This window comes from Salmo salar, chromosome 02 (genome assembly GCF_965601325.2).
Source record: "Salmo salar chromosome 02, fSalSal1, whole genome shotgun sequence".
In the NCBI taxonomy this organism is placed as follows: domain Eukaryota; kingdom Metazoa; phylum Chordata; class Actinopteri; order Salmoniformes; family Salmonidae; genus Salmo; species Salmo salar.
The window spans coordinates 57,771,035-57,795,114 of record NC_138292.1 but is presented as its reverse complement, the minus strand read 5'-3'; the positions used below and the strand labels follow the sequence as shown (position 1 = coordinate 57,795,114).

At 42.1% G+C, this 24,080-nt stretch overlaps 2 protein-coding genes across 7 annotated transcripts; both read left to right on the top strand.

Annotated features, from left to right (window-relative positions):
• The first annotated feature begins 206 nt into the window (after positions 1-206).
• On the top strand, positions 207-19,783 carry LOC106587691 (puromycin-sensitive aminopeptidase). 6 transcript variants are annotated; one of them, XM_045706560.2, is made up of 23 exons: positions 207-407; positions 4,319-4,403; positions 4,606-4,683; positions 4,887-5,008; positions 5,447-5,554; positions 5,885-6,085; positions 6,257-6,353; positions 6,452-6,485; positions 6,736-6,850; positions 7,035-7,199; positions 7,356-7,460; positions 7,649-7,709; positions 7,837-7,946; positions 8,079-8,142; positions 8,289-8,428; positions 9,549-9,683; positions 13,362-13,602; positions 14,065-14,207; positions 14,725-14,781; positions 15,218-15,325; positions 15,636-15,791; positions 17,240-17,287; positions 17,420-19,783. In XM_045706560.2, the coding sequence occupies exons 1-23, from the start codon at positions 390-392 to the stop codon at positions 17,564-17,566; spliced, it is 2,538 nt and encodes an 845-aa protein (XP_045562516.1). In that variant the 5' UTR covers positions 207-389; the 3' UTR covers positions 17,567-19,783. The 6 variants fall into 6 exon arrangements, with proteins under 6 accessions (XP_045562516.1, XP_045562515.1, XP_014031782.1 ...); XM_045706559.2 differs by having other exon boundaries at positions 210-407; positions 4,319-4,409; XM_014176307.3 differs by lacking the exon at positions 207-407 and adding an exon at positions 811-1,182 and having other exon boundaries at positions 13,362-13,581.
• A 652-nt stretch (positions 19,784-20,435) lies between these two features.
• On the top strand, positions 20,436-22,361 carry cf120 (CF120 protein). The gene is given in 3 exon segments (NM_001146439.1): positions 20,436-20,489; positions 21,339-21,720; positions 21,747-22,361. Coding segments are annotated over 2 exon segments (345 nt in total). The 5' UTR covers positions 20,436-20,489; positions 21,339-21,402; the 3' UTR covers positions 21,774-22,361.
• Positions 22,362-24,080: the final 1,719 nt, after the last annotated feature.

Below are 24,080 nucleotides of genomic sequence, written 5' to 3'. Positions count from 1 at the left end.
CAATGCGGAGCTATATGGAGTCCTACTCATTGTTACAACATTTGAGGCGCACAGCGCAGTACGGAGCTCAATTTGGCCACTGCTTGCCTCTGGAGACTTCGCAATTGCATCACACCATCCATACGCCTCCGACCACATTTTTGGATCAAGCATAAATTGGTTTTTATGGATGTAGGCTACAGCACCAGTTACTTAGCCGTTGGACACAGACAATAAAGAGTTACATGGGTTTAGATGGTGGAATTTTATCGTAAATTGGTTGCTTTTTCATGACATGATCTGAAGATTTGAAGCAGCAGCTACTTCGAACACCTTCAGTGGCTGTGCACGTCTTCTTGGCAGGATGATTCTTAAGCAAACAAAATATAGTTGATAGAGAGCTGTCTGCAATGACCTACATGAGTCATGTGAGTAGCTAAGCCCTCTGACTACTGGTTTCCATAGGTGATTTACACCCACTCATTACTAGGCAACAACATAGACAACCATCAAAACTTTCACAACATAAAAAGGTAAACAACCTGTTGTTGATGCAAATTCTTACTTATTTTCAGAGTGCATATGACTTAATGCATGATTGTTATTTCTGCTACTATCTACTACTACTAATAAGGAATGCCACAAACCAAAAGCATGTCATTGTCAATTATGATGTATGTCAAATATTTTACATAACACAGCTATATTTTTGGAGAAAAAAAGGTTACTGCAATTGACAAACTAATTCAAAACCAAACATATTGAACACACCCCCTTGTTCCAGCGTTCCTCCGCTTCAACGCGATGACACCATTTCCTCGTCATACTGCGCTCCTACACACGTTGTTACGGTGGATTTGAAGTGAGAGGGGAGGACCCTAGCTGGTAACATTTCTAGCTAAGGATTTTATGTTGCTGGTTCTCGGCCGTCGGGTTTCTCTGTCATTCGTAAAACGAGTAATTCCCCAAGATCCAGTTTTGTTGTCGAAGCCCATTTTGCAGAACTTCAGAACTATCCAATTCCGAGTAATACACAGCAGCACCGTCTTCGCAATCGCCACCAGACAAAATACAGACACCATGCCTGAAAGGAGGCCCTTCGTAAGGTTGCCCACTGACGTCTACCCTGTCAACTACGGGTTGTGCTTGAAGCCCGACCTCATCGACTTCACTTTCGAGGGCAAACTAGAGGCGATTGTGGAGGTAGGTGAAGTAATTGAAAGACAATTTGTATCGTACTTGGTGCATGGTTATGTAATCTATTTTGCCTATTGTACAACGTTCAAATGGCGAACGGCAAAATGCTAACTAGCTAGCTAACTTGCCAGCTAGCGAACCACAAACTAACGTTATCTACTAACCCATGATAGTAGTGGCAAATAACTAGCCTAGGTCACTTTAGCTAGGTTGAACATATATGTATTCAATGTAGAAAATATTGGCCTGAATGGTACTGTCCAGAGTAACTAACTAGCTACCTACCTAGATGAACCGTCATTCGCTAGTTAACTGCTAATACTAGTTAGATAACTAGGCACATTAACGTTAACTCGCTGTAATTTTTGCAAATCGTTTACTGGCTAATAGTCACTACTACATACTTCTCACTTGAAATGAATGTATAGTATGATCAACGTCAATTCTAAGATGTTGATTTAGCTTCAATGCTAACGTTAGTTGCATGTCAGCGCATCCAGTTAGCATGCGCGCTAGTGCTAACTGAGCTGATGTTTGCTAAATCATAGCTAGTAAATGTCTTCCTACTAGAGAGGACCTCCCAGCTTCGGTCTCTGTGTTAACCTATTTTGCAAGCGTGTTGCTAGCAGACCATTTAAATGACAAAACACTAGACATTCAACACCCATGATGTATAACATTCAGAACTGATCTTGTTTGATGATAATGCACGACACTTTCAGAAATGTAGTTAAATGATTCCTTATCTGTCAGTGATTGGAAAAATGGTGTGCAACCTTGCGTACTTCCCATTGCCTGTTGGTATGTTGATGGTGTAAACCAATTACTACATACGGATGGGCATGAGATCTCAAACGGACGTCAAAGCTCCATCTTTAACCAGAGATGACTTTTAATTGTTTTGTTATACTGTAAAACTATTTGGTGGAATGTGCCTTGGCTACCCGTACAGACAATTTACATTTTGTCTTAAAGACAACTATTCTTTGACTTGCGGGGCACAACAAAAAAGAAACCAAGCTAAACCCCCCTCCGTTTGACCCCTAAATTCCCTATCTCATCCATGTCTCATTTACTCAATTGCCTTCTGACTGCTCCCTACACAGGCTTGCTGAGTGTGCATCACAAGCTCCCGTTAGGCCTACAGAAATAAATGCCTATAAAAACGTTATCTAGCTGATGGATACACAAACTACATTCCTTGCCAAATGATGACAGTTTTATCACAAATTATAAATGGACTGTTTGAAGTAGGAAAATGTGTTCCAACAACGAGCAGCAGTTTGGGAATAATTGTCTCCAGCCTATTTTCCGCTGGGTTCACCTAGACCTAGACTGACCAGGCGAAAGCTATTATTCCTTATTGATGTCACTTGTTAAATCCACTTCAATCAGTGCAGAAGATGAAGGGGAAGAGACAGGTTAAAGAACGATTTTTAAGCCTTGAGGCATGGATTGTGCATATGTGCGCCATTCAGATTGTGAATAGGCAAGACAACATATTTAAGTGCCTTTTGCATGGGGTATAGTAGTAGGTGCCAGGCGCACCGGTTTGTGTCGACCTGCAAAACTGCTGGGTTTTTGGCGCTCAACCATTTCCCGTGTGTATCAAGGATGGCCCACCACCCAAAGGACATCCAGACAACTTGACACAACTGTAGGAAGCATTGGGGTCAACGTGGGCCAGCATCCCTGTGGAACTCTTTTGACACCTTGTAGAGTCCATTCCCTGAAGAATTGGTGCTGTCCTGAGGGCAAAAGGGGAGGGGGTTTAACTCAATATTAGGAATGTGTTCTTAATGTTTTGTACACTGTCTGTATGGGGCAATTAGTATTTGTTTTCTGTAATACTTGAGTATGATTTTGTTTTTTTCCCAATACGAGTACTGGAACTGTCAAATGCCCATCCCTAATACAACAACACATGTGTATTACAGACTTGCTTGCTTCATTTGATTAGTTTCTAATGGGTGTCATATTTGGTGACAAATACGGTGCATAGATTCCTCTCAGGTGTTTGCATACACCATCTTCATATCAGAACACAGGCTAGGAACACAAGTTACTAGTCATCATGGGGACATAACACTGGCTGTGTTTCAATGACACTTAAAACGCCAGGCTAAACTATTTTGGTACTTTCCACACAAACATTGTCTAAATCTAAAAGATTACGGTATGGGTTATCTATGTGCCGCTGATCTATGTTTGGTAGCCTATCCATAGGGGGATGGCACATTGTTTTACGTAGTTGGTAACTGCATTTGCCAAGGAAATTAGGCTAGATGAAAGGATTAGGCTACTCTATGCATTTAAGTGACAAATACAGTTGTCAAGTATGGCATTTTTAACTGCAATACAGCGGCTGTGTGTTGTCAGTTGCGTGGCTGTTGTTTGCATGCACATTCTATAATTTCATTAGCCAAGTTAAAGTCAATGCCAGCCCATGATTTAAAAGTTGTCAGATAACCGCACAATAGCGACGTGGCACCGTGCCATCACCTAGCGCACTCTATAATTACAGCCCTGCCTTCTTGGTTACAACCTCCCAGCTCCCTGAGTATCAAAATAAACAACAGCAGCACCCAACCGTCAATAAATGGGACTAGTCTACTCTCTCAGAAAGCCGCGTCTGAGTGTGCCGCTGGGTTCCGCCCTCAATAAGTCGGACGGTCGACCGTCACATGAGCCGCTATCACATTGCATTCTAGTCAGAAGCCCTATAGGCTGTCTCTTTCTTTCTCTCTCTCCAAACCATCTTTCACTCCCTTTCTGCTCTCCCTGTCAAGCCACCATTTCTTCACGGTGACACTGTAGGTTAAGCCTGCTTGGCCTACAGTAAGTTGTTTGATCCCTATCGCTGCTATCTGACACAGTTCAGATTAGATTTACCCTTAATGGTGGATTTGCTTATGGCAGAAAAACGAATATCGTAGTATACAAGTATTATATCGAGGGAGTATTATCGTTGAGGGACTCTAGAATGACTGCCAAACCAATTTTTTTTTTTTTTTTACACTAATAGAAAATATGGCGTATTTATGTCATCCCGGGATTTATACAAAACCAAACATATTGAACACACAAGGTTATGCTAGTCCCCGATTTTTACTTAGTAGTTGTGTTTCTGTCGTTTTTCCAGGTTAACCTGGCCACTAATCAGATTGTGATGAACTGTGCTGACATCGACATCATCACAGCATCCTTTGTACCAGAGGGAGGGGAAGGTGAGGGTGAGATTCTGTCAATTGTCTTTTCATATTTCTCTTAAATATAGACAAACTATTATATATATTTTTGATTCAGTGTATTTCTTCTTTTTCCTGATTAGACCTGCGTTTTCAAGCTTGTTAGGCACATTTGTATATTCTTTTCATTATTATGTTATGGCAGCGAATATTAGCCTTGCATTTTTTTCCTTCTCTTTAGAAATTAACGCTACAGGATTCAACTATCAAAATGAGGACGAGAAAGTAACTCTGTCATTCCCTAGTGCTCTACAGAAAGGTAAGTCAAAGGCCTCGCCGTTAACCAGACTGGCTCCAGGGCTTTTTAGGTTTATAATAAACCCTCCACTCTCTGCCATTCACTATTCTTCCTGGTGTTTGACACCATGCCATGTCTTTTTTGTTTGTAGTTGACAAAAAACAAACCTCTTATTGTAGTAAAGGCTGAATAAACACACGTTGGTTTTTGCACCTGTTTCCCAGGATCTGGTACATTGAAGATTGACTTTGTTGGGGAGCTGAATGACAAAATGAAAGGTTTCTACAGAAGTAAATATGCAACTCCTGCAGGAGAAATCCGCTATGCTGCTGTCACACAGTTCGAGGTAAAGTAACTAGGCGCTCCTCCTGTCCTGCGACACTTCTGCTACAGTAATGAGTACAGTTTCTATCTACAGCAGAGTTGATTTGCTTAACCCATGTTGCAGTAGTGTAAAGGAATGTGACTGCCATTTGACCACAGTGTTTGAGGGTTGTCACACCCTGGCTATAGAATGTTTTAGCAACCATTGTTGGAGATTCTTGATAATGCAACATTGTAATCTCTTAACGTTAGAAAAAAAATGTGGGGAGGGGAACGACATGCCCAGCTGCTATATACGGAATGTTGTTTATTTTCATCTTTCACTAGAGGTCCTTGTAGTAGCTTTATTATAAAGCAGCCCTCTGACACACTCCAGGATGTTGGCCTGACATAACACGCTGTGAAACGTTTTGAAACTATCTCGCCTAACCTCCCATGGTGTTCTCTCTTCTCTCCTCAGGCCACGGACGCTCGCCGGGCCTTCCCCTGTTGGGACGAGCCAGCTATCAAAGCCACCTTTGACATCTCTCTGATAGTTCCCAAGGACCGAGTAGCCTTGTCAAATATGGTACGTGTCACACTCTAACTCTTCCGCCTGGGGACGCAAGACCCCAAACAGCTTGAGTCACATTTCGCCACTCTGTTGTTTGCGCTCGGCTAACATTGGCTTATGTAACATAAAACGGTCTTTTTGGGTCACTGCATCCCCCCATCTAGCTACAAGAGTAAGTCTGCTGGCATTCAAAATGTAACTGAATTAGTATGTTTTTCCAAGATGTCTGCCCTGTGGACTGTTAAAGGCTATGAGCTCATTCTTCAAAAGCATTGCTGACTCTGATAGGACTTTCTGATTACATTTTCTGTCCATACTAATATGCCCTTGTCCTCAATGACACAGAATGTCATCGATCGAAAGCCACATCCAGAAGATGACAGCCTTTTGGAAGTGAAGTTCGCCACCACCCCCATCATGTCCACGTACCTTGTAGCGTTCGTCATCGGCGAATACGACTTTGTAGAAGGCCAATCGTCGGACGGCGTGACCGTACGCGTCTACACGCCTACCGGAAAGGCGGAACAAGGGAAATTTGCACTAGAGGTGAGTTGTTTTTACCCCTTTTTAAACTTGGCTACTGGTTAGACCAGTACCTAACACTAGTCATGTATCACATATTGATGAATGACAGTTGCTGCTAGCACAAAAATCTATTGGTGTCAAGTGTAAAATAGGAAAAAAACGAGATCTAATTTCCATCTACTTTTCTCACAGGTTGCTGTAAAGACCTTACCTTTCTACAACGACTACTTCAATGTTCCTTACCCATTGCCTAAAATTGATCTAATAGCTATCGCTGACTTTGCTGCTGGTAAGTACAATTGAAATGACTGTATTTAAATTATTATGTTGTGACGAAAAATAGGATTTATAGTCAAGATCTAACACGCTTGGTGCTGCCCCCTCCAGGTGCCATGGAAAACTGGGGCCTTGTTACCTACAGGTAAATCTAAAGTAATGTTGCTAAATTTGCAACTAATGAGAGGATGCACAGTTAGCCTGCCAATCATGTTATTCCACACAGATTATTTGATTACCACTAGTGGGAAATGTATGTGATTTAAAAAAAATGTTTTATATGCAATTTATGTTTTTGTGTTAATGCATGCTACCACTATGGGGAGTGTGAAATGAGTCGCTTTTGCGCTTGTTTTTCTTTGAGTTGACCTCGCTGTGTGACCTCGTTTTCCCAGGGAGACGGCGCTGCTGATTGACCCGAAGAACTCGTGCTCGTCCTCACGGCAGTGGGTGGCCCTGGTGGTGGGACACGAGCTAGCTCACCAGTGGTTCGGAAACCTGGTCACCATGGTAAACAACCGCTGCGCTCCTTACTGCTTATGTAGAAACAGAAAGCACTCTGCTGGTCAATGACCGAAGGACATGATCATGAAAGATATTACATGATTGAAGATGAAATTATATGAACAACTTTCTTCAATTGCATTGTCTTGAATTGGTTTTAGTCAATATGATCCCCCCCCTTGCCTTGTAGGAATGGTGGACCCATCTGTGGCTTAACGAGGGCTTCGCATCATGGATCGAGTACCTCTGTGTGGACCACTGCTTCCCTGACTACGACATCTGGACACAGTTTGTGTCTGCCGACTACACCCGCGCTCTGGACCTGGATGCGTTGGACAACAGTCATCCCATCGAGGTGTGTGGCTTTAAATTTGTAAGATAATATATATACCATATGTTCTGGACCAAAGTTTTTCAATAGATGTGAGTGTACGTGAGGTATCTCTATCAGATGAAAGTGACCCTCGTACTGCATTTGAAAGCATGAACTGACTGATCCCCTGGACTGTAGGTGAACGTGGGCCACCCGTCGGAGGTGGATGAAATCTTTGATGCCATATCCTACAGCAAAGGAGCATCTGTGATCCGTATGCTGCACAACTACATAGGAGACGAGGTGAGGAGCTGCTGCCCAGGCACACTGCCATGTTGTCCACTAATTAGTCAAGCTCTCTTTCATATACTAGCTAAAAGGGTATTGCGTGAACAACTGTCTCTGTTAACTATTTGTATATTTTCATCTCAGATGTTTTTCTTGATTTTCTAGCTTCCTTTGTAAACCTATTTTGTTTGTTCTGTCTCTAGGATTTTAGGAAAGGAATGCATTCCTATCTGTTGAAGTTCCAACATAAAAATGCAGCAACAGGTAACACTGTCAAGTCTCCTATAAATCTCATGAATTTATAATGGCTTGTCTGGTCCATTATAACAAGATAATTGCTTGAGCATTGTAATTGGTTGGTGACCACCTCTCTCCCCACCACCTTTCCCAGAGGACCTATGGGACTGTCTGGAACAGGCTAGCGGGAAACCCATCGCCCTGGTGATGAGCTCCTGGACTAAGCAGATGGGCTTCCCTATAATCGTAGTGGATCAGGAGCAGGTAAATGGACCACAATGGAAATTGTCGTTGGATAATATGAATGTTCTGTGTTTATCCTGTGAGAGGGGGATCTCTCTGTTGTGGCTATAGCTGTTTGTGTATTAAATAATCACATACTTTTTATTTTTGTAGCAAGGGGATGACCGCATCCTCAAGATATCTCAGAAGAAATTCTGTGCCAGTGGACCACATAATGGTAAGATAATATTTTCTAATAACTCAACACAAAAAAAAGCCAGGTACAAATCGCTGGTTCCCTATTTGTCACTTATTAGCTACGTGAGACAAATATCCTACTTTGCTTCATCTCATTGGGTCTTGTTTGTGTCAATCATCCACCAGGTGAGGACTGCCCTAACTGGATGGTACCAATCAGTATCTGTACGGGTGAGGACCCCGGCTGTACCAAGCTCAAGGTGCTGCTGGACAGCCCAGAGACCACCATCACGATCAACAACGTCAGCCCTGACCAGTGGGTCAAGGTGAGGACAACAAAATTCCACCTATTACATCTGTCTAATATAGAATTGATTTGAAAACCAAGCCCTAAGACCTTAAAATGTGTACTATAACCCTTATACATAGTTGCATGTTTAAGGGAATAGAAAGCTGTCTAATAAAAGCGAAATGGAATCAAATGGATACAAAAATGCTCACTTCAAGAGCCATGACCTTGAAGGTCTGCTTGCTTGGAGAATTATACATTTTTGTGAATGGGCCATAACATTCATGATTCTGAGACAGTAAATACTAAACAAACGGGTGGGAGATCATTGAGAGTTCAGTAAACCAATCACCTGACAAAAAGGGACGAGGAGAGGTTAAGCCAACCATGACCCTTGAAGGTCTTTGAAAGGGGTCAAAAGGTCACACAGATGGCTGTTGAAAGGGGTCACTAGAGGGTCAGGATTTGTGAATGGACCATAGAAATTGCTGTTAACTGAAAGGACATCATTAGTAATGTCAAAGTAAGTTCGGGGAACTGAGAACCATTAATAAATAACCACTTGATTGGGACTAGTGGTTGCTTGAGCGGGATCATAACCTGGCTAGTCCCTATCTAGTTAGCAATGCTAAAGAGGATCCACAAGGCCAGTGGTTCCCAATCAGGGGTACTAGGACCCTTAGGGGTACTTGGCCTATCCACAGGGGGTACTTGTGAAGACTCATGAGACCATAGGCTTACTGGTAAAATGCACAAGGGGGTACTTCAGGGGCAAAATTCAGTTGGTGGTACAGTAACCGAAAAAGGTTGGGAACCACTGACTACTTATGCGTGTGCCATTCAGAACAGAGAATTATCCATGTACTGAGTTGATCAAAGGGTTAGAAAATATCTCTTCCTGTTTCCTTAATGCTAAGCTGTACTTTTTATGGCTAAAATAGAACATGATTTTGTTCATTTGTTGGGTGGGGTCACTCAAGCATATAAGGGCTTTCTTCCACACTTGCTTGTTAGGCAGATTTATTTCCGCTTTAGCTAACAAGTTTGGAACAGCAAATGGTTTGGCATGACACCGACAAAGGAGTGGAAGAAAACAGATTGGCAACAAGGCTATGGTCTTTGGCTGCTGTTCAACTGTCCTCCTCCTCCCCCTATAGATCAACCCAGGAACAGTGGGCTTCTACAGGATCCAGTACAGCTCAGCCATGTTGGAGAGCCTGCTGCCTGGTATCAGAGACCTCACCCTGCTGCCTGTGGACCGTCTGGGCCTGCAGAATGACCTCTTCTCCCTGGTGAGAGACACAACTGTCAACACTACATCAACATGCCCTTTAGCTTGACGCTAACGCTCAAGAATAAATTTGATATTTATGGTATTGGTGTTTGTATATAAAGTCAGTCATGAACAGGGAAAGGGTCAGTTCCTGTAACAATCATATTCATAAAAAATTATTCCTTTCTGTCACAAAACCCTGAGGTTCTTTCCCCTTTCATATAGCAAGGCCCCATCTGTCTAGCGCTACAGTGGCAAAGAAACAGAACCTTTAGTGTATAAACGGATACTTTTTGAGGAAGCCCAGGGTCAAAGCTTCCCCTAAAATAAACTCTAGCTGCTCAATGTTGTAAATGTGGAATCCACACAACATAAAGTTAAGGAAACCCCAACGTAGTGTCAAATGCGCCAAATACAACAGGTACAATTTCACCTTAGTGAAATACTTACTTAAAAGCCCTTAACCAAGTTTTAAGAAAAAAAAGTGTTGGGTAAAAAAATAACATTTAATTTTTTTTTTTTTAAGTAACACCCAAATTGACGCGTGCGCGCTCCTATGGGGCAGAACGGACGGGTTGGTTTAGACTGACATGTAAACTATATTTAGTCTCCAAATGTTTAATAGAAAACATACATTTGCACAATGAGCACTTGTTGTTGGTTAGATAGCTAGTGAATTTGAGCCATATTAGTACAGACATGACATCAGTCAAAACACCTCAAAACAAGATACAACTAGCTGAAACGAACCACCTAGGATTCCCCACACGGCAACTTCTTGTCATTGTTGCTAGCTATCTGACCGTTCAGAATCATAACAATGCATGCCTTCCGGACACATCGACGCACGTATATCATTTTCACGATGTTGTCAGCCAACCTGTCTATAGCTGTGGTAGCCAAAATAATTCTCTGCTCAGCATTTTTATACATTACCCTAATCATGATGATGTTAATTGCTTAATTTACTCAGGAAGTTCCTGAAGTTGCCGGTAATAGGCTACACCAGCGGTCAGCAACCTTTTCCACTTGCAGTGTCAATTTATCATACCATTTCTACTGATCTCGGTGCCACTTATGATTTTCATATGCACATTTTAATCTAAATGAATGAAAATGATACAATTCTAAAAGTAACTTCTATTGCCAATATGTAAGAATTGCCTACATGAAGCCCAAAAATGATATTGCAACCTGCAGGTAGAAAAGATCCTGATTTAAAAATAAATATCCTATAAATCCCATTGGCTTTGCCTGTCTGCAAGGAAGTTGAAACATTGTATCAACTTGGTCTAGCCAGCTGGTGCTTGCAACAGTGTGTAAAATATTCTGGGCCCTCAGTTTCCTGCACCAGTGAGCTCCTGACAGACATAGCTGTAGGCTGTTTGCGCAAGGGATAAGAAGTAATCAGGAAGGCATATTTTATGACGTTTCCACTGGATCGGCACTTTACTTTCGTTCCCCTTTCATGCTGAGTGGTTATCGAAATAAGTTACGTTGAGGAATTGTATTTCTCAATGGATGTAAAAACAGACTTTGTTTACTCGCTGTTTTGAGGTGAAAAATATACTTTGAGAAGCTCCACAGTGATGGCGAGTTAAGACAATCAGAAATGGTATCAGATCCCCAAATGGACACATTTATAGGCCTACATTTGCAAGCAGGCCAGGTAGCCTAGACCTAATTCTATATGTAATCGGGTGCGTGTCCCTACTCAAAATGTTGTAAATGGAATGAAATAAACCCAAACTTAGCCTAGGTTGTGCGCTCTGCAAATAATGTGTCTGCTCCTAGAATGCGAACGGTAAGACTGTAATAATAATATATTGAATGCATTAACAGAAATAACCATTAACAAACATTGTAAATTAGAAATTATGGGAATTAACGGTAAATGTACTACTGGTGGTACTGGTGTGCCCTCCCCGCGGCCTCCAATGGATTAGTCCACTGAGGCGTGAATCAGACGGGGGCCATAAAAATAATATATGTATGTTTGTGTGCAACTACTCGAGTACAAAACATCTTGGTCGATCAACAGCCTGTCGACTAAATGGAGTCAGCCCTAATCAGGTTCTATCTACATTTGTCTGAATCTAGTTATTGACTTGTTTTGTTCAATGGTCTCTACCTATATAGTACTCTAAATACCCCAATTCATGTTAAATTCAAAAGAATACAGGATCAAAATGTACACCATTTAAACCAATGAAGGTTTGTAACTTTAAAGCCAGTTATCTCAGAATTATCTTTTTACAGATGGAACCTTGTAGACCCAAGCTCTGACGTCGTTTTGACCGGTTGTAAGGAAATAGAAAACTGTGAAATACGACCCAACATGTTTCTGATAAGATTTCAGTTCGGCTTGGACACATATTTTATGTGGTAGGAAATCTAATCAGCTTTTATCATGCTGATTTTAAGATGGCACCTCTACAGACGGTCCCCTAACTGCATTTGCATTCTCTCAAGATGCTGAAAGAAATCATATTTCCCCATATATTTCAAAATGTACATTTGGTGTATAATTTTGCTGAAAGAAATGCTTAATTCTGCAGGAGTTAATATTAAGGCTATGTGAGAGGATATAGACTTGCAGTCGGTGCCCAGATTTCAGTTTCCATTTAATCCATCTGAACGGTAGGCTAAAGTTCCCTGTCTTGTGACTGTTGAATATGTATAGCGCCCCAAACATTACTTTTCTGGCCCTCCCTTCTCTTTATTTTCAACTCCATTTCGCAGCATTTCTCTTATTTAATTAAACTCAGACATTGTTCTTTTTTCCTCAGTGGATCGACATCCACTTTTTCTGTCTGTTCCTAAAAGCCTACGTGCCAATCGCCAAATGCTATTTGGGGCGTGTACAGTTAGGACAAATGCCACATAGACTAAAAAGAATGAAAGAAAAACCTCATGTAGCCTATAGATAAATATATGAATTAAACATTTATGGATTGAATTTTTTTTTTTAATGTATTTTCTCTTTATTCAACCTGCCACCCACCTGCCCTTCATCTACACAATATTTAATGAGCCGAAACCCGCCCCGCGGATAAACCCGCGGGGACTGCGCCTTCTGAGTCGACCTGCGCATCACTACAGTGTGGAAGCACCTGCTTTCGATATACTTTGTATCCCTTCATTTACTCAAGTGTTTACATTATTTTGGCAGTTACCTGTACATGTTATTGTTGTGTGTTTTTGTGGCCATGTAAACGTAACTGTTCGATAATGATACTTCTCCTTTCTCCCTCTATGCCCATGAGTATTAAGCTCTTCAGCTAAGACATGTCATGTGAATTAAGCGTTGATTCTTCGGCCTTTTTCTCACCAAAGCCTCTTATGAAGATGTTTACTGTAGATGTTGGATAAACAATGTGTAATCTAATCAGCTTGTTTTCCTGCTTTATCCTATTCCTCAAAAGCTTTATTGTCCCATTCATTCAGGGCTCAATTACAAACACTGTAGATAACATCACAATACTGTGACTCTTACCAACTTTTCCCCTGCTCTTACCTCTTATATTCCTCTTACATATTCCTCTTACCTATTCCCCTCATTCTTCATATTCCTTCTTTTCCATTCCTCTTTTACCTCTCATTTTATTTTCCTCCTCTATTCTCCTTCTACCCTCCCCCCATTCCTTCTCTTCTTGTCCCCCATGTTCATCCTATTAATCATCTTCGTCTTCCTCAGTCGCGCGCTGGCATGATCAGCACGGTGGAGGTGCTGAAGCTGATGGAGGCCTTTGTCAATGAGCCCAACTACACGGTGTGGAGCGACCTGAGCTGCAACCTGGGCGTGCTCTCCTCCCTGCTCTCCCACACCGACTTCCACGAGGAGATCCAGGAGTTCATCCGGGACCTGTTCACTCCCATCGGCCTCAAGCTGGGCTGGGAATGCAAGCAGGGCGAAGGTGAGCCCCCTGGGGCCGGTGGTAAGCGTTACGAACTGAGCTGCCGAGTCATTCCGAGTCAATCCTCAGCTTTTAGCCCCAAGTCACTTGATGTAGCTCTGATTGGGTTGGATAGGTGTAAGAGAGATGGCAATCAGTCTACTTTGCACTTTTGATAGGCTTGGTGGGATTTATTTCTGCTATATTGCTTACACCTATACAATCCTTTCAGTTCTGCTCAAGTGCCTAGGGGTTAGGGGCTAAGGGTCAGGTTTGGAATTAGGCAAGTGTTTTGTGTAGTAGGGGTATCAGCCCAGAGCTGGTGATGTATGGATTTACTGGCTCCTGGATTGCCTAGCAGTAGATCAATTCGGTCCTTTTGGATGAAGTTCAGTGTGTCAAAGCGTTTGTGTTTTTATCGTGTTTGAGACTGACTGGTGTTTTTTTCCCCCCTTCTGTTCTCTGGCCCCTGTTCTTCTATTCTCTCCTCTCCCCCTCTCTCAGGTCACCTGGATGCCCTGCTGAGGGGCCTGGTTCTGGGGAAGCTGGGGAAGGCGGGACACAAGCCCACGCTGGAGGAGGCCCGGCGGAGATTCAAAGACCATGTGGAAGGCAAGCAGATCCTCTCTGCAGACCTCAGGAGCCCAGTAAGCTGTTCTGACACACACACACACACACACACACACACACACACACACACACATTCACACAGACACACACACGTGTTATTCACAGAGAAACACACATGTAGTTACATAAACAAAGGCCCCATTCCAAACTAACCTTTGCCCTCTAACCCTAGGCTCTTGATGACTTTCCATCATGAATGTTTAAAGGATTTGATTGGTCAGCAATTTGATAATGTCTCCACCTAGGCCTCTGGTTGGCTAGGTGAAGCGTCTTCAGTACTGCTTTCACCTGTCCATTTATTTCTATCAGTTGTGGTCAACATTTCAACAATGGGCTTGCAATCATGTTATTGATCCTACTTTCAAACAGTGACTTCTCATTTGTAGATCATTTCTAAGTGCTAATTATAGTTATTTAGTACCATCATGACTTGAAGTTTGTCTTTGAAGTACATACAAAGACATAAAATTATTGTAAAATCAAGTGATGAAACTGTATTGAATGCCCATGTGTATGGTCTTTGTTTCTCTCCAGGTGTACTTAACAGTGCTGAAGCATGGCGACAGTGCCACGTTGGAGACAATGCTGAAGGTAAGTCACACCAGCTAATGGTGTATTCACTAGTGCACACAGTAGCAAAATGTTTTGCAACGAAAACAAGCGTTTCTTAATGGATAAATTCAGATTAGTCCCACCCTGTTTCGTCACGTTTGGTTCTTAGACAATACACCCCAGCCAGGCCAGCTGGTTGGAGATCAGTCTCCTCAATAAGCATGAGTCATATATTGTAAGCATGAATGATTTCAATTACATTTCCTCAGTCAGATGAACTTGATTACCCGCTCGCTCCATGTCCTAGACTCTCGTTAGAGCCTCACCAATAATCTGTGACAGATAAAGCTTTAATCACAGTCAACTGATGAGAATTGATATCATTTGATTTTGTCCCATAAATGTCACACCAAAGGTAAAATAGAAATATTTTTCTCTAACGTTATCGCTCTCTAATCTCTCCGATCCTCTTCAGCTTCACAAGCAGGCTGACATGCAGGAGGAGAAGAACCGCATAGAGAGAGTGCTGGGTGCCATCTCTGCCCCTGACCTCATCCAGAAAGTCCTCACCTTTGCCCTCTCGGTATGTGCACACAACCATTCCTGCCCTGGCAACTGGAGTGTGTTGCTTGCTCCTGCTATTTTGTCAGGAGAATATAAAAGACAAAACAAAAATCCCTAGAAACATTAGTATTTACACCTTGTGTTCTTTTCCTCTCGCTTTTATGGTATTCATTCTTGAAAATAGCCGGTGCAATTGTTAACACTGGTGTTAACTAGCTTCGTAAATGTAGCCCTCCTAGTTCTTTTGGTCATACGAGTTTACCTATAAGATGAGCATGATGAATTCATGGCAATTGGCAAAAACCAACCCCTCTGTCTCCCCTACCCAGGAGGACGTGCGTCCCCAGGACACCGTGTCAGTAATCGGGGGCGTGGCCGGAAGCAGTAAGCATGGAAGGAAAGCCGCCTGGAAGTTTGTCAAAGACAACTGGGAGGAGCTTCACAACCGCTACCAGGGCGGCTTCCTCATATCACGGCTCATCAAGGTAAAGGCTCCGCTCTGAAGGCTGAAGCATTGTCGTTTAACTGTTCTTATTCTCATATTTTCCTGAGGGCACAGTATACAGTGCATTTCCAAAGTTTCCAGACCCCTTGACTTTTCCACATTTTCTTACATTACAGCCTTATTCTAAAATGGATTAAATAAAAATAAAAAATCCTCAATCTACACACAATACTCCATAATGACAAAGCTGAAAAATGTTTTTAGAAATGTTTGCACATTTTATTAAAAACAACAAACAGAAATACCTTAAACATAAGTATTCAGACCCTTTGCTATGAGACTCAAAATTGAGCTCAGGTGCATCCTGTTTCCATTGATCATCCTTGAGATGTTTCTACAACTGGATTGGAGTCCACCTGTGGTTCAATTGATTGAACATGATTTGGAAAGGCACACCTGTCTATCTATATAAGGGCCCACAGTTGATGGTGTATATCAGAGCAAAAACCAAGCCATGAGGTCAAAGGAATTGTCCGTAGAGCTCAGCGACAGGATTGTGTCGAGGTACAGATCTGGGGAAGGACAACCATCTCTGCAGCACTCCACCAATCAGGCCTTTATGGTAGAGTGGCCAGATGGAAGCCAATCCTCAGTAAAAGCCACATGACAGACCACTTGGAGTTTGCCAAAAGGCACCTAAAGGACTCTGACCATGAGAAACAAGACTCTTGGGTCTGATGAAACCAAGATTGAACCCTGGCACCATCCCTATGCTGAAGCATTATACTGTGGGGATGTTTTTCAGCGGCAGGGACTAGGAGACTAGTCAGGATCGAGGCAAAGATGAACGGAGCAAAGTACAGAGAGATCCTAATGAAAATCTGCTCCAGAGCACTTAGGACCTCAGACTGGGGCGAAGGTTCACCTTCCAACAGGACAACAACCCTTAGCTCACAGCCAAGACAATCTAGGAGTGGCTTCGGGACAAGTGTGAATGTCCTTCAGTTGCCCAGCCAGAGCTCGGACTTGAACCCGATCGAACATCTCTGGAGAGACCTGAAAATAGCTGTGCGGTAACGCTCCCCATCCAACCTGACAGTGCTTGAGAGGATCTTCAGAGAGGAATAGGAGAAACTCTCAAAATACAGGTGTGCCAAGCTTGTAGCGTCATACCTAAGAATACTTGAGGATGTAATCGTGGCCAAAGGTGCTTTAACAAAGTAAACATTTCTAAACCTGTTTTTGCTTTGTCATTATGGGGTATTGTGTGTAGATTGATGAGGGGGAAAAAAAACATTTTAATCAATTTTAGAATAAGGCTGTAAACGTAACAAAATGTGGAAAAAAATGTAGGGATCTGAATATTTTCTGAATGCACTGTATATTCTGTATATATTATAAGAGGAACGTATTATGGAAGACTGGTAGCTTTTGCATGTGGCCCAATGACCTAAGCCAACTCACTTGTATATTCACCCCTCTTCACAGCTCTCTGTGGATGGATTTGCCATTGACAAAATGGCTGCTGAAGTGAAGGTGAGCATCATATTGGTTTATACCGCTTTTAATAGTGTTGTCTCGCTCAATGAAACTGTTAAATGTTAACTAAAATAAGTATAGCTAACTTCTGTCGTTCTAATTCTAAACGCGGCCATTTGTATCTTCCAGAGTTTCTTCGAGAGCCACCACGCGCCGGCGGCCGAGCGCACGGTGCAGCAGTGCTGCGAGAACATTCTCCTGAATGCCGCCTGGCTCAAGCGCGATGCCGACGACATTCACCAGTATCTACTGAAGCGCAAAGCTCCCCCGGTCTGAACAACCCAATCTCCCTTCCAGTCCCCCCCTTCCAGCGCGGACCTCCCTGCATCATAGCTGCCTCGGCCCCCCTTCTCAGTCCATAGATGGAGAGCGAGCATACTCAAAGCAGGCTTAATTTCTCTAAAAGGAAAAAAAATACAAATGACGACGACGACGACGTCAACAAACAAGCCAAGAATTTAACCAAGCGTTGAAAAAGAAAAGAGACTCTTATCCATAAATAACAAAGCAAATTCATTTGTCTGACAAAGAATGTAGTTACCCCCATTCTGCCCATCGGAAGATGATACATGAGTTAGGTTACTGGGGTTTAACACTCCCAGATATGATTTGTGTAATGGCTATCCCAGTGTGCGTCCCAAATGGCACTCTATTCTCTATTAGTGCACTATTTTTGACTTGAGCCAAATGGGCCCTAGTTAGTGCACTTTACAGGGAATAGGGTGCCATTTGAGATGCACCCCCAAGTCTGAGTGCATGCTCACACTCCCGTACAGTTACGACACGCAAAACATAAACACTTGCATACACACACAACCTTGCATTGTAGTTTGAAAACTGTGAATTTCTTTCTTTTTCTCATCTCACTCCTACTCTATGGAGAAAAAAAGCATGAATAATATGATATATCCCGTGTTGCTGTTTTTGTTCACTTTGTTTGTTTTCTGTACAAACAAATTATTTTCTTTCTTTTTTTCCGCCATCGGCGTTTCGCAGTTGCTGGTTTTTACCCAACAGGCGTTGTGTTTGTGTAAGAGCACAGCTGGGCAGAATGGGGTTAATATAGCGTGTGATGTTTTGTTGGCGGTAGTTAAATGAACTCATGGCACTGATCTCCATCTCTACTAACGGTTAGGACAAAAGGCGAGCAGCGCTAGCATGGTACTACATGTATACTGTATAATGCAAGCATTCTTGCAAAGATGTTCCACAAATCTGAATAGCGATGTTCATCGTTACCTTACCCGCCCCTCTCTTCCCCCTCAATCCATCATCCTACTCTGGCATTTGATACATACCATCCCAACATCAACCCCCCCCTCTTCAGTCGCCTGTATTCTCAGCCCTCTGTAGAGTTACAGAATGATGTATAGTATGGCAAATGACAAACATGCATATTTAAATTGTTTCTTCATCTGCCACGTTATATACAAAATTATGTCTTGTTTTCAAAAACCTGTTTTTATAAGATGCAGTGACTTATTTTAACATTGAGGAAAAACTTTCATTTATTCTAAAGAATTAGTAAAACAACACTACTTGGGCCTTTTTAGTGCAGTTAACACCAGGAAACTTTAGTGTAAAAACTTTAATGATGTACTGGCCCAGTTTGAACTTTGAAATGATAGGATTTACTTAACACTGCTATTGAACTCCGAAGCCTTAAATTGGTAAAGTGGTTTGCAATAATTACACTGAAGTGGGTGATATTCCACTGCAAAGTTCAAAATATTGTTTCGAACATGACAGATCTACACACAGACTTGTTGAACGAGTATATCTATATAGAATTTGATGTGGCTTTGAAAACATTTACCGGAGAAGATCATCAAACTAATTGTCACTCTTTCCCTGGAACATTTGTTGTGCTTTCGTTTAAAAATACAGTTGGTGTTCATTAAAGTTTAAAAAAAAAAAGACTTAAACAATATGAAACTAGTACAGTTGATTTATGATTGAGGTGTGTGTGTGTGCATGCCTGGAAGTGGAAACCAGTTTGATATGTAATTGAACAATTACTAATACAATTTAATACAATTTTGTATGATCCTAATAAGCAAAAACATGATCATAAATAGATTACAAATGGTTCTAGTAAAACCTGCAATAGAAATGAACGCTGTACATAATTAAAGTTGACCTAAATGAGAATAAAGGAAATGGGTATGATGTGTAGATGGAGGGAAGTAAAATCAGTCTGTACATGTTGTTTCACAAGGTGTCTGTAAACTTGCGGTGGTGGATTTTGGTATGTCTGAGATTTACATGCTGTTATATTTTCGTTGCAGTATTACGCTGCAGTCCAACGCTTTGTGGTAGTGAGTGGAAAAAATGACTCCGTTTTTCAAACACTGAATGATCAAACTTAGTTTTGAATGTCGCATTGCTGCCGAGAAAAAATGGGGGGAAAACTTTATTGGCAGGACGGCTGTGACGCTGGTGTTGCCAAAGCAGAAATTAAGATGCAGTACAATAAAGTAACGTGGTAATTAATATCCTTCGCTATTGGAGATTATTTCACCTTGGTTTACAGTACCTTGATCTGATATACTGGTGAGTCTTCAATTCCATTTTAATTTTTTTTATTTACACCTTTCTATAATCCTACGCACAGTGCTTGGGAAATGTAGTACTACAAACCTGATCTTGTCGGCTGTATATAGCGGGGTTTGGGACCGCTGGTCTAAATGCACTTCTTGGATTGATCAAACATTGTAATGTGTAGGCATATTCTACAAAGTAATAATGCTGACATAATTCGACCAATGTGTAGCCACATTTTTTTTCTCTTTGTAGGTTCCTAAAATGTTTTTTGGGGGGGGTGCAGAGCTCCTTTAACTACTACATTACTGCTGTGTGAAGTGTACAACCAAGTCTCTGAGGGATGTGGGAGTGAACTTGACAATAAATGGATCAGGTTACTGTAAATAACTTATAGAGGACTGGTTAGGATCACATGGTCTATATATCAGTTCCCATATGTATATTTGTAGGATGATGTGATTTAATATAGGCCCAGTGATACTTGGTGGTTTGTGGTCAGTTATGAATGTGCTACTTTCCCTGTACTGTAGGCGGCGCCAGTGGATAAGTGTGAGAGACCCCGGAAAACGGAAGAAGTGAACTTGACACTGACTGGTTCGTTAGTTACTGGCAAAACAATAACCATTACAAAATTTGTGCTCGGAACAATGTACAGGTGAGTAGGTAATGTTCTTGTTCCACAAACCTGCTAAATATTGTGATAACGGTAATTGTTGCCTCTCGTAGCCCCGGAAAGTTATTTGTGCTAGACTACTAACATTAGCTAGCTATGTAACGTTCATATAGCGTAGCCAGTTAGCAAGCTAGCATGAACGCTGGCAGCAGTAGCTTGCTTCTTGCAAGGGTGATGAAATGTAGCTATGTTCGTATCAAGCAATATCTATTTGCATATGTGTTGTTAAATGTATGTATTTTGCCCGAGCCACCAGTACAGTACTCGACGTTTCGCTATCTAGCTGAAGTGTCCACATCATGGCCACGCGCTGTCAAACAATTGCTTTAAGACTATATTCTGCGTTAGCGCATAACTGAGTCTAGCTTTATAAGCTATTTTGTTAATGGGATTAGCCAGTCTGTGGCTGCTCTAATAACTAATTCACAGGCCAACGATTTAGACGGACATGTGCGAGTGAGCGGTTAGCCAGCAGTCAATGCAAGGCAGACAGACAGGGTGGGCGTAACGTCTTTACAGATGGGCTACTCAAGAAGTAACTGCTAAACATGTGTAGTATCTTACAAGGTTGCAGAGGTCACACAATGTTAATCTTTAGAAGAAGCTAGCTTGCTACTGTATTTATAGAGCAGAGATAGTGCAGGGCTTGTAGCCAGTACAGTGATCTACAGGCAGGAGGTGTCAGTTTCTAAACATCCCTTAACAGTCAACTGGCAGTCTGACACTGTCCTGGCTGAAGACCATATTGCCCCCTTTAGGATTTGCCCAGTACAAGCTTTATCAGGCGTATACTGTACTGTAGGTAATGCATTTGTTTGTGTTGCCCTTCAGGTTATTAACAGATGGTAGAAGGTGGGTGTTGTCCAGTCGGTGACTCTGACCATCCATCTCCATTATGGTGCTGTGCAGCAGCGTGCTGGCTGTGGCATTCCTCCTGTCTCAGGCTGGGGGGTTCCTGCAGTCTTTGGAAGAGGACGCCCTTCCTACGGAGTGGGTGCTGCTCCACGTGGTGCAGGGCCACATCGGGTCGGGCAATTACAGCTACCTGCGGCTCAACCACGATGGCAAGATCATCCTGCACATGCGCAGCCTCAAGGGTGATGCAGACCTGTACGTCTCTGACAAAACTCTGCGGCCCAGCTTCGACACCTACAAGCTGCAGTCGGTCACCTGTGGCCAGGACGTGGTCGTAGTGCCAGGAGACTTTGTGAGGCCCGTGGGGATTGGCATTTATGGCCACCCGTCGCACCAAGAGAGCGAGTTTGAGATGAGGGTGTTTTACGATCAGACTTCCCTCCAGGACCCGTTCGATAAAAGGTCGTACCCCTCGGAGGAGGACCGGGGGAAGCAGAGATCAGCTCCAGAGGATGACTTCCAGGAAGAGGAGTCCATCTTCTGGACTATTTTAATTGGGATTCTGAAGATTATACTTGAAATTTTGTTCTAATAAATGTGTGCTGCTGCTCTCTGCCATGTGCATTTAGAATGAGGACACTTGTGGTGTAGGCAAGCTGAGCGCATGATGTTAATCTATCTGAGCCCGGTTTCCCAAAAACATTTTAAGGCTAAGTTCATCTTAGACCCATAGGATGCTTTTAGGAAACCTGGCATTGGTGATCTGAACATTGGACTGAAATTAACCTGAGGGGAAGAAGTGGAAAATCAAAGGGAATATTTTTTTTCTTCCCGTAATTCAATTGATTAATGACAAAGGCAATGCCGCTGTTGCTTGTCAATCAACCTCTTGGCTGAGGCTTACCTCTGTGAAAAAAATTATTGAATCAAACCACTAGTATTTGCATATCTATATCAATTATGCCATCTGATTAAATGATTGGGTTATGGTGAATGACCACTGCTCTCCAAGCAAATATCATGGCCTAACAAACAATGGAAGTTTATCTGATCGGTAGTGCCTCACTGGACGGACTGATAGCACTTCTTAATGGAAGTCGTGCAATTAGCCTGTTCACTTGAAGTCATGTAGAGTTTAGCCAACCTGGGCCCGGTTTCCTGATAGCAAAGACACTTAGGCTTACAAGTGTTTAAACAATGTATCTTTCCTCACATACATTTCAGTGATATTGCCAGTGAAGCTGGTGTTTGGAGGATATATTGGCATGGATGTCTCGGGCTGGCAAACAGTGCCAATATATCATCCAAACACTGGCTTTGAGGACATTATCACTTTTATACAATAGGTTACCAACAAACAAATAATGATTGACATCATAAACATTTAATTTATTCATACCATTTCATCCTTCCACAAGATTAATTATATCGGTTGCCAGAGAAGCGACCTAGTCGTTCACTCTCTTTGTTCTGTATCTATGGACACAACCCAGTTCTTTCTAAATATTTTCATTACCATAGTGGCTGGCAACATTCTTATCCCTCGTTTGCTAGCTAGCCAACTACGGCTAACTTAGTCACGTCAAACAGTACAGCCAGAATAACAGCAAAGTAGCTGCATTTGCGTTTGTTTAAGCTGTTTTCCAGAGACATTTCTCATCAGGACACTGAATTAGCCAACAACACAATCCCTTCAAACTGTAGCAGGAAAGACTGCAAACTAGCTGCGTTTCGTTTGACCTCTTTTCTATTGACGTTTCTTTGTGTATATCCATAAAAAATATGCCAGATGATTTCGACAGGCAGACAGCTTTTCTCAGCCAATCTCGTCTCAACTCCCGAAACGTTCATTACTATGGGACAGCTAGAGATCAAATTTCAATTTTGAAACAATATTGCAAATGTCAGAGACGGCAAGATTTATACAAATCTCCGCTGTTGAAAATCAAATGCTTGTCGAAAATAAATGGGAGATAGGCATTTCAACGCCATAGCTTTAGCCGGTGGTCATTTTTGGAATAGACACCGGTTGGAATGCGGTTTGAACCAATCAGCATCCAGGATTAGACCCACCCGTTGTATAGTTCCCAAAACACTAGGCAGAGAGAACGTTCGCCAAGTGCGTCGATACTGATAGGATCGGAATAAAGGCAACGCTGATCTCTGATCAGCTTTCCATTCAAATCTAACTTTAACATTCTGATTATTTCACGATACTTACGATGGATCAGCTCATAGAAAGATCACATGGCTAACATATTAGGTAAATCAAGATTTGGCACATCATGAAATATATTAAGACAAATTACAGACGGTATCATACAAGTAGCAAAATAGAACAATTTCTTGAACATTAAATGTATTTCAATATTATTGAAATAGGCCTATAGCTTACTTACTGTAGGCTATATTTTAATGCAGTCATCTGTTTTAATTTGAAGCATGTTTTTATACGTCGCTTGTTTGTATCAATTGCAAAGATGTTGGCATCTTTGTATTTGAGGTCAACTCCGTTCTGAAGTTATCAGCAGTCACAGAGGCGAAAAAAACGTGATTTTATGTTTAGCGGAGATCTGTGTATCAAGTGACGCGGCAGGGCAAAAAACATCTAACGACGCACTTAGCTGTGCTACGAGTGGTCTAAGCCAGGCATTCGATTTCGAGCGTTTAAGTCCAACGATGGTTTTGGGAAACAGCTCAAACGATGCGCCTACAAAG

Excerpts from the sequence above, each read along its gene's own strand:
- LOC106587691 (XM_014176284.3), top strand. The coding sequence starts at position 889 with ATGTTGCTGGTTCTCGGCCGTCGGGTTTCTCTGTCATTCGTAAAACGA. Across the intron at positions 4,410-4,605 it reads AGAGGGAGGGGAAGGTGAGG|AAATTAACGCTACAGGATTC; the intron begins GTGAGATTCTGT and ends CCTTCTCTTTAG. Across the intron at positions 5,009-5,446 it reads CTGCTGTCACACAGTTCGAG|GCCACGGACGCTCGCCGGGC; the intron begins GTAAAGTAACTA and ends TTCTCTCCTCAG.